The sequence below is a fragment of the Erythrolamprus reginae genome, chromosome 1 (assembly GCF_031021105.1).
Source record: "Erythrolamprus reginae isolate rEryReg1 chromosome 1, rEryReg1.hap1, whole genome shotgun sequence".
Lineage (NCBI taxonomy): Eukaryota > Metazoa > Chordata > Lepidosauria > Squamata > Dipsadidae > Erythrolamprus > Erythrolamprus reginae.
In genome coordinates this window covers 155,688,854-155,706,770 of record NC_091950.1, presented here as the reverse complement: position 1 = coordinate 155,706,770, position 17,917 = coordinate 155,688,854, and the positions used below count along the sequence as shown (strand labels likewise).

General features: G+C 38.2%; 1 protein-coding gene across 3 annotated transcripts in view; it reads right to left on the bottom strand.

Moving 5' to 3' along the window:
* Positions 1-17,917, bottom strand: part of PTPN4 (protein tyrosine phosphatase non-receptor type 4) — a 136,952-nt gene that overhangs the window by 43,801 nt on the left and 75,234 nt on the right. For all 3 annotated transcript variants that reach the window (XM_070730088.1, XM_070730070.1, XM_070730077.1), the window contains exons 8-12: positions 12,909-13,029; positions 12,386-12,473; positions 10,404-10,492; positions 8,053-8,116; positions 7,280-7,452 (exon numbers count right to left, since the gene is read on the bottom strand). In XM_070730088.1, coding sequence (XP_070586189.1) covers positions 7,280-7,452; positions 8,053-8,116; positions 10,404-10,492; positions 12,386-12,473; positions 12,909-13,029 — 535 coding nt within the window. The remainder of the gene's footprint in view (positions 1-7,279; positions 7,453-8,052; positions 8,117-10,403; positions 10,493-12,385; positions 12,474-12,908; positions 13,030-17,917) is intronic.

Genomic DNA, 17,917 nt, shown 5'->3' with positions numbered 1-17,917 from the left:
GAATGCAGAGCCTCGGAATTTTCTTTCATTGGGGGTATTATTTATAAGCAATTGATTCCAGCTTTCGCAGACGTCACTCTCCCACTGACAGAACTGCTGAAAACTGGATCCCCTTCCATGAAGCCGCAGCTAAATCAACCGTTTGCCTAGTCCCGGGGTAGGCAAAGTTGGCTCTCCTATGACATGTGGACTTCAACTGATAGGCTCAGGAATTCTGGGAGCTGAAGTCCAGAAGTCATAGAAGAGCCAACTTTGCATACCCCTGCACTAGTCGACTGTCAGAGAGCTTTTGAGAAACTAAACTTGAGTCTTCGGAGAGGGGCGGCATACAAATCTAATAAATAAATAAATAAATAAAACAACCCTTTGCAGAGGAGCCGATCCTCCAACACCCAGACCCAGAGAAACAGTTCATAATCCAAGCAGACACTAGCGACGTGGCTGTAGCGACTGTGCTCTTACAAAAGGACCTACAATGACAACTTCCGCCCTGTGCATATGTGTCAAAAAAACCTTATCGACACAGAAAGGAGGTGGACTATATAGGAAAAAGAAACCTATGCAGTCCGCTGGGCTCTCCTCTCCTGGGGACATTTTCTTGAAGGGGGTAAGGTGCCTTTCAAGGGCTGGACTGATCACAAAAATGTTGAAGCCCTAAAAACTCTTAGAAAACTATCTCCTAAAAAAATCCATTGGGCACAGACGGTTCAACTTCGAGTTGATCCCAGTGGGAAAAAAATCTGCTGGCTGATGCCTTATCAAGAAAGCTGCAGTTTGATAACCTCTGGGAAGTCATGCCATCACTGCCCCCACACAACAAGCTGCACAAATTACCACCAGGGGTCAATCCAGATGACTATCCAACCTCAGGCAGAACAAAGTGACAGAAGCAATAAAAACGGAGCTTCCAGCAGACTCTTGGCTCACAGACAATAAGGATGTCTTGACCATGAGAGATGGGTTAGCATGAAAAGGGTCCAAACTGTAATGTCCCTGCCAGCTTGAGATTGAAAATACTACATCGCAGCCATGACTCAAAGCTGGCCGAGCACTGCGGGGTCCCGAAAACCCTACACCTGGCTAGGAGGCAATGTTGGTGGCCAAAGATGAAAGCAAATGTGGAGGACTACGCAAAAAGCTGTGCCACTTATGCTGCCATGAAGAAAAAACCAGGGGGGAAAAAATGGACTCCATCAACAAGTAGTAAGCCCCAGCAGACCTTGGGAGGAAACCACAATGGACTTTATAGTTGAACTCCTAGAGAGTGGGGAAATACTGTGATTTGGATAGTAACCAATTTATTTTCTAAGCAAGCCCATTTTACTGCTTGCTCCTGATTACCCTTCGTGAAGAAGCTGTTCCTCAAACAGATTTACCAACTGCATGAGTTATCCCAATGGATAATATCAGATCAAGGAGCCCAATTCACTGCTAGGTTTTTGAGATAATTCCTGAGATTTGTGGGATCCATACAAGGATTTAGTTCAGCTTTCCATCCAAGTAGGAATGGCATGGTCTACAAGAATGGTGGAAAGTCTTAAGCATAAAACGTATCAGGAAAGACTTAATGAACTCAATCTGTATAGTCTGGAGGACAGAAAGAAAAGGGGGGACATGATCGAAACATTTAAATATATTAAAGGGTTAAATAAGGTCCAGGAGGGAAGTGTTTTTAATAGGAAAGTGAACACAAGAACAAGGGGACACAATCTGAAGTTAGTTGGGGGAAAGATCAAAAGCAACATGAGAAAATATTATTTTACTGAAAGAGTAGTAGATCCTTGGAACAAACTTCCAGCAGACGTGGTAGATAAATCCACAGTAACTGAATTTAAACATGCCTGGGATAAACATATATCCACCCTAAGATAAAATACAGAAAATAGTATAAGGGCAGACTAGATGGACCATGAGGTCTTTTTCTGCCGTCAGACTTCTATGTTTCTATGTTGAAACGAGCGAACACTATGGTGGAACAATATATAAGATGCTATGTGAATTACCAACAAGAGAATTGGGTGGACCTGTTACCGTTTGCAGACAACACAGTGCATAGCAGACCCAAATCAACCCCTTTCCAGGTCACAAGGGCATGGGGTTTATGCCCACACCTGAACTATCCAGAGAACCACCTTCTCCCTTACTTTGACTGAGTGGATGGAATCATTGAGGAAAGGGTGGGAGAATATGAAAAATGTGCTGGCAGACTCCAATGAAGCATATAAGAAGCAAACAGACAAATACTAATCACTTCAACCTCCTTTCTGTGTGGGAGATCAGGTTTATCTGTCAAATAAATGCATAAGATTGAAGCTGCCCAGTAAAAAGCTGGGACCTACATTTTAAAGTCCTTTCCTTATAGTGATTTGACAGTTCAGCTTAGCCTCCCATGAATAGTAAGGAAAATACATGCTGTATTTCATTACAGTTTGCTGAAACCAGATATAAGGTCAAGGTTGAGACCACAGACTCAGCCAGCTCCTAAACCTATCGTGGTTCAAGAGGAAGCCCATTACGAAGGAAAACAAATTCTAGACTCTAGATTGTTTAGAGGAAGATTACAATTGTTGTGGCCTGCCAGTGGAGCTGCAGCAAATTCAGACAGTGAGGAGGTCAGTCCTGGAGTCTGGGGAAAGGGAAGACTCGGACGAGGGCTCTGTGTCAGGGGCAGAGTGGGAGCCAAGGCCATCTGGCAGTTATCAGCTGCCTCTGGAGTCAGACATTAGTGAGATAAAGGAACAGCTAGAGCCTGTTCCCAGTGTTCCATGTGCAGAGCTGCCAGAAGACAAGAACAACTAAGAAAGCAGAGTTGACTTGGGACTAAAACCATACCTTGAGAGTTAATTGGCTCCTCCCATAGAAAATAAAAGAGGAACAAATGGAGCATGGGCTTTTGCAAGAAACAATTAGTTCATTTGATCATTTCAAGAAAGAAAAGTTCTGTTTGTGACTCTAATACACTCAGTGCCAAGTTTTGTCTTGCCCTGCATTTGGAAATTAGTTCTCTGGCAGTGTTCCATGTGAAATAAGATTGGTGTTGATAAATATTCCTCTAAAAAATTGTTTGCCAACTGTTGCGGATTGTGAATGAAAATACAGTGATACCTCGTATTACGAACTTAATTGGTTCCGGGGCGAGGTTTGTAAGGTGAAAAGTTTGTAAGACGAAACAATGTTTCCCATAGGAATCAATGGAAAAGCAATTAATGCGTGCAACCCCAAGACTCACCCCTTTTACCAGCCAAAGCGCCCGTTTTTGCGCTGCTGGGATTCCCCTGACGTTCCCCTCCATGAAACCCCACCTCCGGACTTCCGTGTTTTTGTGATGCTGCAGGAGAATCCCAGCAGCGCAAAAACGGGTGCTTTGCTGGCAACGGAAGTCCGGAGGTGGGGTTTCCCAGTGAGGGGAGCCTCAGAGAAATTGCAGCATCGCAAAAACACGGAAGTCTTTGAAACCCCACCTCTGGACTTCCGTGTTTTTGGGATGCTGCGATTTCGCTGAGGTTCCCCTCGCTGGGAAACCCCACCTCCGGACTTCCATTGCCAGCAAAGCGCCCGTTTTTGCGTTGCTGGGATTCCCCTGCTGCATCATCGCAAAAACACGGAAGTCCAGAGGTGGTGTTTCCCATGGAGGGGAGCCTCAGGGGAATCCCAGCAGTGCAAAAACAGGCGCTTCGCTGGCAACAGAAGTCCGGAGGCGGGGCATCCCAGTGGCGGTGGCTTGGGTTTGTAAGGTGAAAATAGTTTGGAAGAAGAGGCAAAAAACTCTTAAACCCCGGGTTTGTATATCAAAAAGTTTGTATGACAAGGGGTTTGTAAGACTTTGCTTCATGCTTTCTACGGAAGCCTAGGTAAGAACAACAAAATTCATTGGAAGGGGTACCCTTTGTCTGAGGCCACTTGGATTAAAAAGTAGGCCACTGAGATTTAAAAGCAAACAGGTTAGTGAAGAATTCCATTAATATCCTGAAAAGCCAAAGGGTGCCTTGGGGAGAAGGGGTGGTTACATATAATATTAGTTAACCCCCTATGTTGCTTCCTTGCTCTCATTGCAGAATTCCATTATCGGATGAGGAGGAGCGACCTGACATGCCTGGAATCAATTTTATTTATTTATTTATTATTTGTTTGTTTGTTTATTATTTGTTTGTTTGACTTCTATGCTGCCCAATCCCAAAGGGCTCAGGGCAGCTTACAACATAAAGGCAATACAAAATGATACAGCAATAAAAAAGAAGTCGAATATAAGCTCTAAAAAACTAACCCCAGTAAAACCCATTGAGCATTGGGTCTTCAGGCCTGCCACATTTAGGGCTTTGGGAAACTGGGAGAGGGATTGTATGGAGCTGGGGAGAAATATAGTCAAAACAATATTCATGTTTCTAAGAGTCAAGGCCATTCTAGCATGAACCTGGAGGGCTGTGACTGGGACGCAGTTGGGGCATGTGGGCACAGAAGCAGGGACTTGGACTTTCTTTTTGGTGAGGAAAACCTAGAAATGTTCAGATGTGGGTTTTTCCAGATGTGCTAATATGACATCTCTAATAAAATGGTACTTTGAGGAATGCAGAGCCTCAGAATTTTCTTTTGTTGGAGGGGTTACTTAAAACCTTGACAACCACCTTCCTGTAATCCTACAAATAATTTCAATGTATATTTCATATCTGTATGCTTACTTTAACTGTATTGCAATTAGGGATATCTGCCTGTTCTGAATTTAGCTTTCAAAAGTGTCAGAGAACATCATCACTACAAATATAACTTTTACTCAGATGTTTCTAACTGGGAGATTCTAAGACCTGACACTCCTTTAATGGTCTCATTCCCATGATTACAGCAAATCTTGGCACTACCTATTTCCCTCCTTGGTGTGACCACAAAATGTAGTCAATAATTTTTCCACCTCATTTTAAACTGCAGCCAAATTGAGAGGGGGGGGGGAAGTCACCAATGTATATAGCCTAATGCAGTTCAGACTAAACTAGTCCTTTTTCAGGGGTGCGATGTCTATGTAGCAACCTCAGCTTTCAAAAATTCATTAGTCAGAAATGCGCTTGGGTGCAGTGTGGTTGACTAATCTGTGCACTGACGACTGAATACTCCTGAAGTGTCCTTTTTGTAACCTAGGAGTCATGTGTGTGGTAAAGCGCAATTTCCTGTTATAGTGTAGAAATATGAATACTGCAGAATAAGCTGAAATCAGTTTAACCCTGCTGTTCTGTTTAGAAAAAATCCCTAATCTTATGTTCCCGGGTCTATTTGACCCGGACTGCAAATTGATCATTTTAGGTACTTATATTTGGTCTTTTTGAAAGCTTTTTTCACCTGGAAACAAGTTTGAACATTTCTGCACACAATGGAATGAAAATTGAACTGAAAAGATTAATCCTTATTGGTTTATTTTGCACATAAATGTGCCTCCCCCCCCCATTTTTGTGAAATGTTTTTCAATTTATGGATAGTTTTGCTTGCAAAATGCATTCTATTTTACTGAAGTTGGTGTGGGATTGGTAGCTTGAACATTTCTGCACACAATGATATGAAAATTGAAATGAAAAAAGTAAATCTTATTGGTTTATTTTTCTGATATAATGCATGCCCCCCCCTGTTTCTGTGAAATAGTCTTCACTTTATGGATAGTTTTGTTATCAAAATGCATTCTATTTTACTAAAGTTGGTGTGGGATTTGTAGCTTGAACATTTCTGAACATAATGATATGAAAATTGAACTGGAAAAATTGATGCATATTGGTTTATTTTGCACATAAAGTTATTTCAATTTATATTAAAAATATGCTGTTAATTTCAAACTTACATACTTTTTTTTAGTAAAATGGATTTCTTTCATAAAATTAGTTCTCTGGCTACAATGTGGTTGATTTTCAAAAGGATATTCCAAATATTTCTAGCCAAATATGTAAAACAAGTGACAATAATGGCACACAGCAAGGCCGAGGGGGGTGGCCCTTTTGTGGCAAAAATAAACCAATAAGAACCATTTTTTTCAGTTCATTTATATTTTTCTTATGTTCAGGATTGTTCAATTTAGTATATCAAACCTTTTGGGGGGAAATTCCTTAGGGATTTGTAGCCTTAAAAAATATAAATTGACACGAAATTCAGAAAGGATGGGGGGAGGGGCTTTTTGATCAAAATAGAAATATAAGTCTCAATTTTTCCAGTTCAATTTTCATATCATTATGTTCATAAATGTTCAAACTAGTTTTCCAGTTGAAAAAGTTTTCTAAAAGACCAAATTCAAGTACCTAAAAAAAATCATTTTGGTCCGGGTCTATATGACCCGAACAGACTAAACGTGACTTTTTTTTTGCCCAGAAAATTTTCTTTTCCACAAATATTTTTTTGATGATCAGCATTGTTAAATTGAGTAAATGAATGCCTAATATTTTAAAGAATATTTCGGATTTGGAGCATAAAAAAATAAAAAGTGAAAATGGTTGCAAGCAGCCAGGGGGGGGGGGGAAGGCTTATTTCTGATGTTAAAAAACCAGTAAGAATCATTTTTTTCAGTTCCTTTATATTTTTCTTATATTCAGAAATGTTCAAGCTACCAATCCCACACCAACTTCAGTAAAATAGAATGCATTTTGCAAGCAAAACTATCCATAACTTGAAAAACATTTCACAAAAACGGGGGGGGGCACATTTATGTGCAAAATAAACCAATAAGGATTAATTTTTTCAGTTCAATTTTCATTCCATTGTGTGCAGAAATGTTCAGACTACTTTCCAAGTGAAAAAAGCTTTCAAAAAGACCAAACATAAGCACTGCAAATGAAGAGTTTTCGGTCCGGGTCAGGGTGACCCGGGAACAGAAGATTTGTACCTTTTTTTGCCCAGCAAAAACTAAGCCACCCACCCCCCCAAAAAAATTCTCATAGAGAGAACCCCTGAAATGATGAACAGTCATGAAATTTCAAGTTTCAGATATGCAGGGAAAATTTTTTTACAGGGACTCAAACTTGGCTTCGGGTCACATACGACCCGAACAGAACAGCAGGGTTTTAAAAAACAAAAATTATAAAGAAAGAAAAATTCTAAATCTTCATTTTGCACTCAACCTCATCTATGTGTAAAACATATACAGTACTCCCAAAATGTTGTGATACTTGGCAACTAAAAGATTTTGCACATTTTGTGCAAAATGAATATTCATTCATTAAGAACATACACTATTTCAACAGCAATTTTACGGTCAGTTTTCAGCTGTAACGTTTATTATTCTTATCGCAACACATGAAATATAAACGCAACTTACCAGTACCGAAACTTTGACCCTAAAGTAAAATAATGTGCAAAAAAGTTCTTCTGAGGTGGCAGTGGTCTATCCAACCGGAAAAATGTATGATGTTCTACACAAGCTTTCCATAAATTCTTACACGCTCGATAATTCACCATGTTGAAGCCTAATAAAGTTTCTCTAGATTCATGCTAGAAAGAAAGGATTAATATTTGTTAGTTCCAAAGGACTCTTAAGTACTAAAATGTATGTAAAATGGAGATACCACATGTATTATGTAAAAATAGTATTGCTTCACAACACCCTCCCTCAATACACACAACTTTTAATTGTTAAAGTTTGGTACAGGATTCATTAGAGTGAACCAATGTGATATTTTGTACATCTTTGTGCAATTTAGTACAGTTTAGTGAACACCAAAAAAGGTAAATAAATTCCCCATTTTTCTTTCCATCAATCTGTGTAATTTCTCTGCCATGGGTGATATATTAGCTGCCATCTGTTAATGCTCAGAAGCAATTATCAGTTTCCTATCAGCCTAAGCCAGGGCTTATGCTTTCCTAAAAATTAGGAACCAGCTAGCAACAACAGAAACATTGTTAGATGAAAAGTGACAACATTCAATAGAGAAGGACCAAAGGTGCTGGAAGATGAAAGGACAACCTGTCCAGGAGGCAAGCTTTGTGACTACAGTCACAGATTGATGACAGCAGATTGTTGCTTTTAAAAAAAATCTTCCTCCACCCCAAAAGGAGGTTATTAATATATTAATTAGCAGTATCAATACTCACCAATTCTTTTCTTAGTTGAATGAAAAACTGCTTGCACTTAAAAGAAATTTTTATGATTTTCAACCTAAATGAAATAAAAATCACAATAAGCTAATCCTTTATTCAGATGTATTAATTTGACAAGGAGAGTAACTATATTCAACATTTTAAAGATAAATATCCACCATTTCATTTACCTGTCTAAATCTTTTCCAGCCTAAATTTTATTACTATAGCATTATACCTCAAAGAAGACTATTTACTACTAACAAAACTACTTTGAGTAGTTTTGAGTATTACACGTACGAGAGAGAGTTTAAACACTGCCTGTAATTTAATGGCGCAGGTTCATTTCCGCTGGTGGAATGGCGTTGTTCATCAGTGGTTCTTTTCCTTCCTCAAAGGTCAATTCTAATTAGTGTGTGTGTGTGTGTGGGGGGGGAATAATTAGGGGAGGTCCAGTTTTAGGTCCTTGGTCTGTCAAGTGTAGCAGGGCTGAACTCTCCCTGTTTCTATTTAACATTTACATGAAACTGCTGGGTGAGGCCATTTGTCGGCACAGAATTAAGTATTATTACTGTACATCTCTGTCTTGGGTCACCCAAGTGATGCTATCAAGGTGCCTTCTCAATGCCTGGAGGCTGTACTGGCCTGGATGGAAAAGAATTAGTTTCAGCTCAACCCTAATAAGACGATAGCTGTGGGTTTTAGGATCCCTCATATCTGGTGATCATTCATCTTTAACTTTGGTTGAGGCATTGAAGCAATATTCACCCAATCAGAGGTGTGTGTAATCTGGGTATTTTCCAGGAACCTCGGCTTCTTCTCAAAGAGAAAAAACATAACTTGTTTGCCCACCTGTACCCTATCAGTCTTTCCAGGTAAACTGGACAGGAAATAATAGCCAGATGAAGTAGTTCTACTTTATTGTAATATTACATTAATAGAATCTTACAGGTCTGAAAGCAAAAATCTCCTGTTCTTTCCTTTACAGCATGAAAAGCTAGGGAGTTACTTCTGAGCCCGTTTCTCTTATACAGCTGCTGGCTATTTCCTCTCTTATCTGTTTTCTGGGCAGCTTTTCTTCATCCTCTGTCTCAAGGTTTTTCCTTACATATCATTACAGGTCCTTTCCTAGATCAAAGGACACTGCTCACAACCACTCATACCTTAGTTATTGCAATGTGGTTTCCATGAGTTTGTCCTTAAAGAACAGTTGGAAACTGCAATTGATCAGGAAGGCATAATATTGAATACTGATCCTCAGAGTTGATTAAAAATGAGTCTGATATGTTTTATCCCCCCAAAGTTAACATATAAACCCCGCAGCATGTAGTAGAAAAATATGCCATCCCCGGAGAGGGGCGGCATATAAATCCAATTAATAAATAAAGAATATTATATATTGTCATTCTGAGGCATTTTTTTTACAATTCTTAGTGTACGATAAGGTGACCAACTTAGATCTTATTTTATACTTACAAAATAAATTTATCTCTGTAATATAGCTGGTCCTTGTTTAATTACTACTCATTATTCATCCAGTGAAGGTTTGAATGCAGACTACATTAATAAGTCTTAGTTATGATCAGTCTTCACAGTTACAGCCACTGCAGTCATATTAGTGCAACTTGTAACCAGAGGTGTAATGTTGATGGCTCTACCCAGCTTGTGCGCCAGTAGCACCAGCAGTGTGAGGTTCGATGAGCCATTAGAATAGAATAGAATAGAATTTTATTGGCCAAGTGTGATTGGACACACAAGGAATTTGTCTTGGTGCATATGCTCTCAGTGTACATAAAAGAAAAAGATACTTTTGTCAAGAATCATGTGGTACAACACATGATTCTTGACAAATGTATCTTTTTCTTTTATTCTTTAGCAGCAGCAGCAGGTGGCTCCGCCTACCCACCCAGATGGACGACGGTCACATCCTGGTTTTACCCGCTGAGCATGATGCACATCAACTGCGATGATGCATGGCTTGCACACTTCCAAGCCAGTGGGGAAGCCAGCTGCATTTCATCCCTGCTTGTAACCCACAGATGTCAAACTCGCTGTGTTACGTTGCTCTCATATATTACAACTCCCCTTCCCTTTATGGAGCTGGGGTCGGCGTGGCTTGTGCATGACGAATCCAGCCTACAGGCCATCAGTTTTACATCTCTGTTGTAACCTTTCCTGACACCCTCTGACAAGTGAAGTCAAGAAGGAAACTGGCAGGAAATTGCAATTCATGAGGGCAGATGAAGTCCTTGCTTAACTTACTTATGACCATGTCCCTTAATGGAATTTCCAGGCTTATTTAGTGTCATTCAGTGAGGAACATAGGAAACAATAATGTTAAAAGCATTATTAACACATATCCTTACCATGGAAAGGTGTTAATTCGTACCCTGTTCTTATAAATGAGTATGCCTCCTGACATTACTCCAATCATAATTTCATTATTACTTTGATCCTATAAAAAGAACAGGAAAATTATGAATATTTATTCATTTCTTGAGTGAGATATTACAACTTTTATCATCTGTAAGGAAGCAGCAAGTCTTCCTTGATGAGTCTCTAATATCAATTTGCATTAAGAAAAACATTTATTGACTTAAAATCATATTCAGGCTCTTCTGCTTTCCCCATACTCTCACTATCAATCAATGTCCTAAGATTCTCCTGTATTTTTCTCCAATAAAGAATTATTCTATATATATTTAAACACAATTGATCTTAAGGAACTACCATACAGAAAAAAATTAGAATAATCACAAAATTTGAAATAATATAATATCCTGCTATGTTATGAAAATATCTGTGTAAGGGGCCCTAGCGTTGCCAGTGACAAGGGCCATGTTGCTGGGCTGGGACGGCTGAGCCCCCAGGGGTGGCTGTGGTTTTGCACTCTACTGTAGGACCCCAACACATAGCCTGCACCAGGCATTGCAGGGTCTCTCCACCCAAAACACCCTAGCCCTGGGACTTGGAACTCTGTCCACTTAACGACCGTAAGTTTGTTCAATGACTGCAATTGGGAATATTGAGGTTGTAGTAATTAAGCAAGGAAGTCAGGTGATGTCTTGTTTAACAGCCACTTCACTCAGTGACCAAGATTCTGTTCCTAACTGTGATCAAAAACTAGCAGTACTGAACATTCTAATTAAGCATGACCATCTTTAAATGCCCTGAAACAGAGACCAACACAACATTATGCTTTATAAATAAGGAGTGGTTGCTAGACTTCTTCCAAAACTTGTTCTCCCTCTTTTCTGGGCTTCAGAAAAATTCAATATTTAATTGATTAACAAGCAAATATGTTGAATTAATTCTTAATTAATAAGTTAATTACGCAGTGAAATAATCCCTTTCTGATTAAAAATCATGTGAAACACTGAACAAACATGCTTGACTCTATCATGAACTCTGAACTATAAGATCACTTGCATTTCTTCATTCTCTAAGCCCTTTATTACTATAGGTAATAATTGCTTCTATGAAAGAGAGCAAAGTTTATAATACCTTGATCTTAAAGGCAGCCATTTATTGTTTGTGATAAGACTTCAGAAGCTGATAATCGCTTCTGATATTACATGACAAAGTATTTATATACTGAAATGGAATGGGGGGAGGCCCTGGGAAAGGGAAGGAGAAAAAAACAATGTCGTGGTGATGGCTAACTGCTACAGTTGAGATTGTGAAGTGGGGGGTTACTTTGCATATACTGTACATCTATTCAAACACAACAAAGGCTCAGCATATGGCTGATTTCTTCTCTTTTATTGGGCTAAAATGTATGTGTTAGCAATGGATTGTATGCTCAGCTGAGTACTACTATTAAGAAAATTAATATAGTTTTTCTATATTCTCATTAAGTGCAGAAAAGGAGAAGAGAGGAAACAACTCAAAACTCAGCACTCAATGGCTACTTCTAACTACTACTTATTTGCTACTACAAACTTTCTTTTTAAAATTTTAATAAATTATGAATTTAAATTGTTATAGGGTGCCTCATGAAAATTAAGAGTTATTTTCCATCAATACAAATTTTTCAGCACACTGCATGAAAACAACATCATTGAATGCAATTTAGAAGCAGTTAATATTTTCTTATATGTAAAGGTGAACCAAGTTACAGCCTTTTAAAATACTAACTACATTATAAGCCAGGTTTGAGCTTTTATTAAAAGCTTTAAATGCCTGGGTTAAGTAAAACAAAATATACTTGGATTAAATTTTGAACAAATCACTTTATACACTTCAATTTATGCTCCTTTACCCTGAATACTTAATTTCTTTAGTAATTCATACAAGCAAAGTTTATAGACAATACCCACTAAAACAGTAGCAAATAATTCAAACCTACCCTTGCATAGTGCAGTTCAACACCGTAGAGTTCTAAGGTTCGGGCAGTACTGAGATAACTGAACTCTGCTTCAGCTGGAGACAAACCTCTATATGGAAGCAAAAATAAGCAAAGTTTAAATTCTTTTAAAATGCTTGTAAAATCTAAGCCCTTGCCTAAAAACAAAACTTTCTGCACGAAATATGGAAGAATGCACTTTCAGTATTATACAGAACTGGTTGATTGCAAAAGTGTATTTTTACATACCTTATTTAATAGACCATGTTAGCAGGAACTCAACATAAACATAGTATCAAACAACGACAAGGGCATGCTCTTTCACAAGAACTCTTTTTTATGGGTTTGCAATTATATGTTTGCGTTAAATGCTTTATTGTTTTATAAGAAGTGAAGAGCACACCATGCAAAAAACTATATTATAATTCAGACGGCTACTTTTGATCTGCACACACCTAACAGTTTTGCAGGCAGAGAATCAATGATGTCATTTTTTATTATAACTTTATATTTTTGTCATGCTTACATATGTTGCTGATGCAGTTTGGATATTTCTTTTTCAAAGTCTTGAGGCTGGCCAGGGATGAAAGAGTAATCTGAGAGGTAGCCCGGAAAGTTATCCGTAAGGTTGTAGTCTCCCAGTTCAGCTGAAAGTTAAAATAAGCTATTACTTTATATAAAAGCAACCCTGTTTCAACAACAGAAAATATGGAAATAAAAACAGTTTATCTCCTCAGATCTTTTCACAAATGAATTAACTTGAATGTAATCCTGTAAAGACGAACATACATGAATCGTTTCTTGAATACTAGTGCCAAGTTTGCTTGAAAGCAAGTTCTATGAATTCCATATGAATAGCCCTCAAAATATTTTTCATTGAATCACATACAGTATATAATTTGAATTATTTGATACCAATACCAATCTAATATTAAATATCTGATGACAGTACAATTAGTTCTTGACTTACAACAGTTAGTTTAGTGACTGTTTGAAGTTACAGCAGCATCGGAAAAAAATGACATATGACCAGTTTTTACACTAGCTGCATCCCCGTAGTCATGTGATCAAAATTCAAATGCTTGGCAACTTATTATGATATTACGACAGTTGCAGTGTCTCGGAGTCATGTGATTCCTCCTTTTGCGACCATCTGACAAGTAAAGTCAACGGGGAGGCCAGATTCACTTAACAACCATGTTACTAAACAACTGCTATGATTCATTTAACAACTGTGGCAAAAAAGGTCATAAAATGGGGTAAAATCCACTTAACTGTCTTGCTTAACAACAGACATTTTTGGCTCAATTATGTTCATAAATCAAGAACTATCTGTATTGCTATATGCAATACTGAACAGTATCAAGTATTTTTGGAAAAATGTATACAGTATTTATGTACATTGTCTACCATAATAATATAGAGAAAATTGCATTGGTTGTTGCCCCTGGAATTGGAACCTTTCTTTTGAAAAATACCCAATTTCAAAGAGATAAGCTACAGTTCAATTTATAAAGCTATGTGCCTCCCTGGGAGTGGCAGTTACTACAAATAAAATTTCAAAGAAATGCTGAGCTGCATACAATGTTCCTAGACTTGTTTTTAAATAACTTCTTTTACTGTTATTAAAAAAGAGTATGCTTCTGTTGTACTAGTGCAATGATAGTAAACCTTTTGAGCTTGGCATGTCAAAAATTCCACAAAAATGCTCAACTTGATTATGTTGATATATTAACATCTCTACCCTGAACAAATGAGAAACAATTCTCTATTTTCTAACCTCCATCTAGGCCACCCTGAACAATATCCTCGATGTGTTAGAGCTGATCTGGCCTTAAATAAAGGCCCAGACTTTGACATCAACCCTAAAGTCACTGCTGCCATTCAAAAAGGCTGCTTCATATCATTCCCCCAGTTGCTACCCAAGATCTGCCATGTGCCACGTACCTTCAAGCAATGTTCTCTTTATGTTTCCAGACTCCTATGGCCTACCCAGAACTGCTCCAAGTTGCACAAGCCCATTTCTCTTGAAGCAGCTTCACAGAAAGCTCTTCCACAGCCTCTGCAGCCTCCAAAAACTGTGTGAAAGCACACTATGTTCTTGTGCAAATTCCAGAGGCTATGCGAGGACACATGCCATTCTCTGCTGCTACCAAAACTCATGGGACATGCTTTAGAGATTAATTGTTATCAGACACTGAAAGCTGATGTGTCAACTAAAATGTCACGTTGTATCATCTTTGACATACAAGTCAGGTTCACCATCACTGAACTAGTGCAAATTTCTTTTAAGAAAACTCTGCTCTTGTACAAAATATATTGATCCAACAACATTCTAATATTCCAGATTTTTAAACTGTGTTTTCTTCTATGTTGAAAGTTTTTAATTAAGTCTAAATAAATGAGTATAGACACAGTTAGATAAGATTAGACTCATACCACAAATCTAAAAATAATCGTGAAAATCATGTGCATTGTTCACCTTTAAACTTTTAAAAATATTAAATAGTATATGAAAGCCCTGACAGAAATAAGAAGCTTGTAACATATATCAATGACTGTCAATGGATTTGTACTATGTATTGTTTATGGCAAAAGTATATGAACCTCTGCTTTCAGTAAGTGGAACGTCCTCCTTGAGCACCAATACAGGTGAAACTCGAAAAATTAGAATATCATGCAAAAGTTCATTTATTTCAGTAATGCTGCTTAAAAGGTGAAACTAATATATGAGAGAGACTCATCACATGCAAAGCAAGATAGTTCAAGCTGTGATTTGTCATAATTGTGATGATTATGGGGTACAGATGATGAAAACCCTAAATCCATAATCTCAGAAGATTAGAATATTACATGCATTCAATAAAACAAGGGTTGTACATAGAACAATATCGGACCTCTGAAAAGTATAAGCATGCATATGTACTCAGTACTTGGTTTGAGCCCCTTTTGCAGCAATTACTGCCTCAATGCGGCATGGCATGGAAGCTATCAGCCTGTGGCACTGCTGATGTACTATAGGAGACCAGGATGCTTCAATAGCGGCCTTCAGCTCTTCTGCATTGCTCCGTTTCATGTCTCTCATCTTTCTCTTGGCAATGCCCCATAGATTCTCTTTAGGGATCAGGTCAGGCGAGTTTGCTGGCCAATAAAGCACAGTAATCCCATGGTCATTGAACCAGGTTTTGGTGCTTTTGGCAGTGTTGGCAGGAGCAAAATCCTGCTGGAAAATGAAGTCAGCATCCCCATAAAGCTCATCTACCGAAGGAAGCATGAAGTGCTCCAAAATCTCCTGGTAGATGGCTGCGTTGACCCTGGACTTAAGGAAGCACAGTGGGCCAACACCAGCAGATTACATGGCTCCCCAAATCAACACAGACTGGAAACTTTACACTGGACTTCAAGCATCTTGCAATGTGTGCCTTTCCATTCTTCCTGGGTCCTTGGTTTCCAAATGAGATGCAAAAATTGCTTTAATCAGAAAAGAGGACTTTGGACCACTGAGCAACAGACCAGGTCTGTTTTTCTTTAGCACAGGTAAAACGCTTCTGATGTTGTTTGTTGTTCAGGAGTGCCTTGAGAAGAGGAATATGACATTTGAAGCCCGTGTCCAGCATCTGTCTGTATGTGGTGGCTCTTAATGCACTGACTCCAGCCTCAGATCACTCCTTATGAATGGCCTTTTCCTGACAATCCTCTCCAGGCTGCGTTCATCCCTGTTGCTTGTACACCTTTTTCTTCCTCACTTTCCCCCTCTACACCACCTTTTATTAACGTGCTTTGATACAGCACTTTGGGAACATCCAACTTTATTGGCAATTCGAGTTTCACCTGTAACTGCAACTAAATGTATCTATTTATCGTTGATCAGTCCTGCACATTGGCCTGGCGGAAATTTAGCCCATTTCTACTTATAAAAAGTTTCAACTCAGGGATGTTGGAAAGCTTTCCACAACATTTCTATAGGATTAAGATCAGGTCTTTGTCTTGACCATTCAAATGCATTAACTTTAACATTAATAATTTTTGGCTGTACTACCTGTTTCTCCCAGAATAAGACATCCCCTGATAATAAGCCCAATCAAGTGATCTTGATTAATTGATCACTCCTGGGAAAGGTAACAAAAGTGCTGAATAGCTACTATTTATACACAATCTTCCTAATAGTGGATTGATGGAGTCCAACTCTTTGGAAATAGTTTTGAAACCTTTTCCAGGCAGCTGGACATCAATAACTGTTTTTCAGAAGTCCTACAAAACCTGCTTTGTTTGAGCCATTATACACTTTCAAGGCCTGTGAAAATCAGACCTTAATATTGAATAAAATGCAGGAGCTTCCTCATTCATATCTGATAATCATTCCAATGACTGATATATCTGTTTCTAATTTTCCCTTCAAACTAACTTTTGCTGCCCACAATTAGTAGTTTGGATCATTTCCCTCAATGAATAAACGAGCAAGTATAATATTTATGGCTCATTTATTTAATTGGATTAATTGGATTCTTTTTATCTAATTTTAAGACTTGTACAAACAGATTGTTTTTTAAACCATTTTGATGCAAAAATATAACAAATTCAAGAGTTTACAAACTTTAAAGCAACACTTTTCATACATGTTATTTCCCAGATGAAGTACATAAAAATCAGATTAAATATATTATTGGCAGAAGGAGGTGGAAGAGCTCAGTTATTAACAATAAAGACATGGGCAGGACCAACTGTAGAATAGATTAGATATTGCTCATATGCAATTACCCAATTAAGGTAAAGTGGAAGAAAATAGCCAAGCAGTTTCCATAATATGACCTTGAGCAAATACCCACCATTTTTAAGGAGAACATAAGGAATCACTCTGAAGCTTTGGACCTCATTGATAAGGGTTCAGAGACACTAAGGAATAAGCTTTAAGAAATATGTAAACAGATTGCCAAAGATCAAGAAACAGAAGAAAGCAAATTGTATGTCAGACCAAAGAATGAAAATTGCAAAAAAGAAAAGAGATAAAGCAACCCCCCCCATCACCCCAAAATCACAGGAACAATGAAAAATTTTAAATAGCTATTAGAAGAGACAACACTGTAAATGAAAATGGACAAAAACATGCAAACGTGGGGTAAAGTTTCAAAAAAATCCCCAAAATGAGAAATGAGTTCCAACTTCAAAATGGTCACTAAGGGACACCAATAGACAGTTCTTTACAAGAAGAACCATGTTTAGTCGATGATGGCAAAGAATCAGAAGCACTGCTAGGGCTTTTTCTAACTATTTTTTTTATTTCAAGTTATAAGCTTTTGTGAACTGCAGCTCACTTAACCAGAGGAACAGAAATTCCACAGAAGATCAAAAAAGATGGAACGAAGACACTGAAACTATGTACAATAGAGATTTCAACATCGCAGATGCCATAGAAGATACTCCTACTTACAAGAACATCTAGTACTAGAAGATGAAGTTAGATCAGCACTCTGGCCAGAAGCAGTCAGAAGGTTATATTGATGGAATATCTACAGAAATACATGAAACAACAGAAGA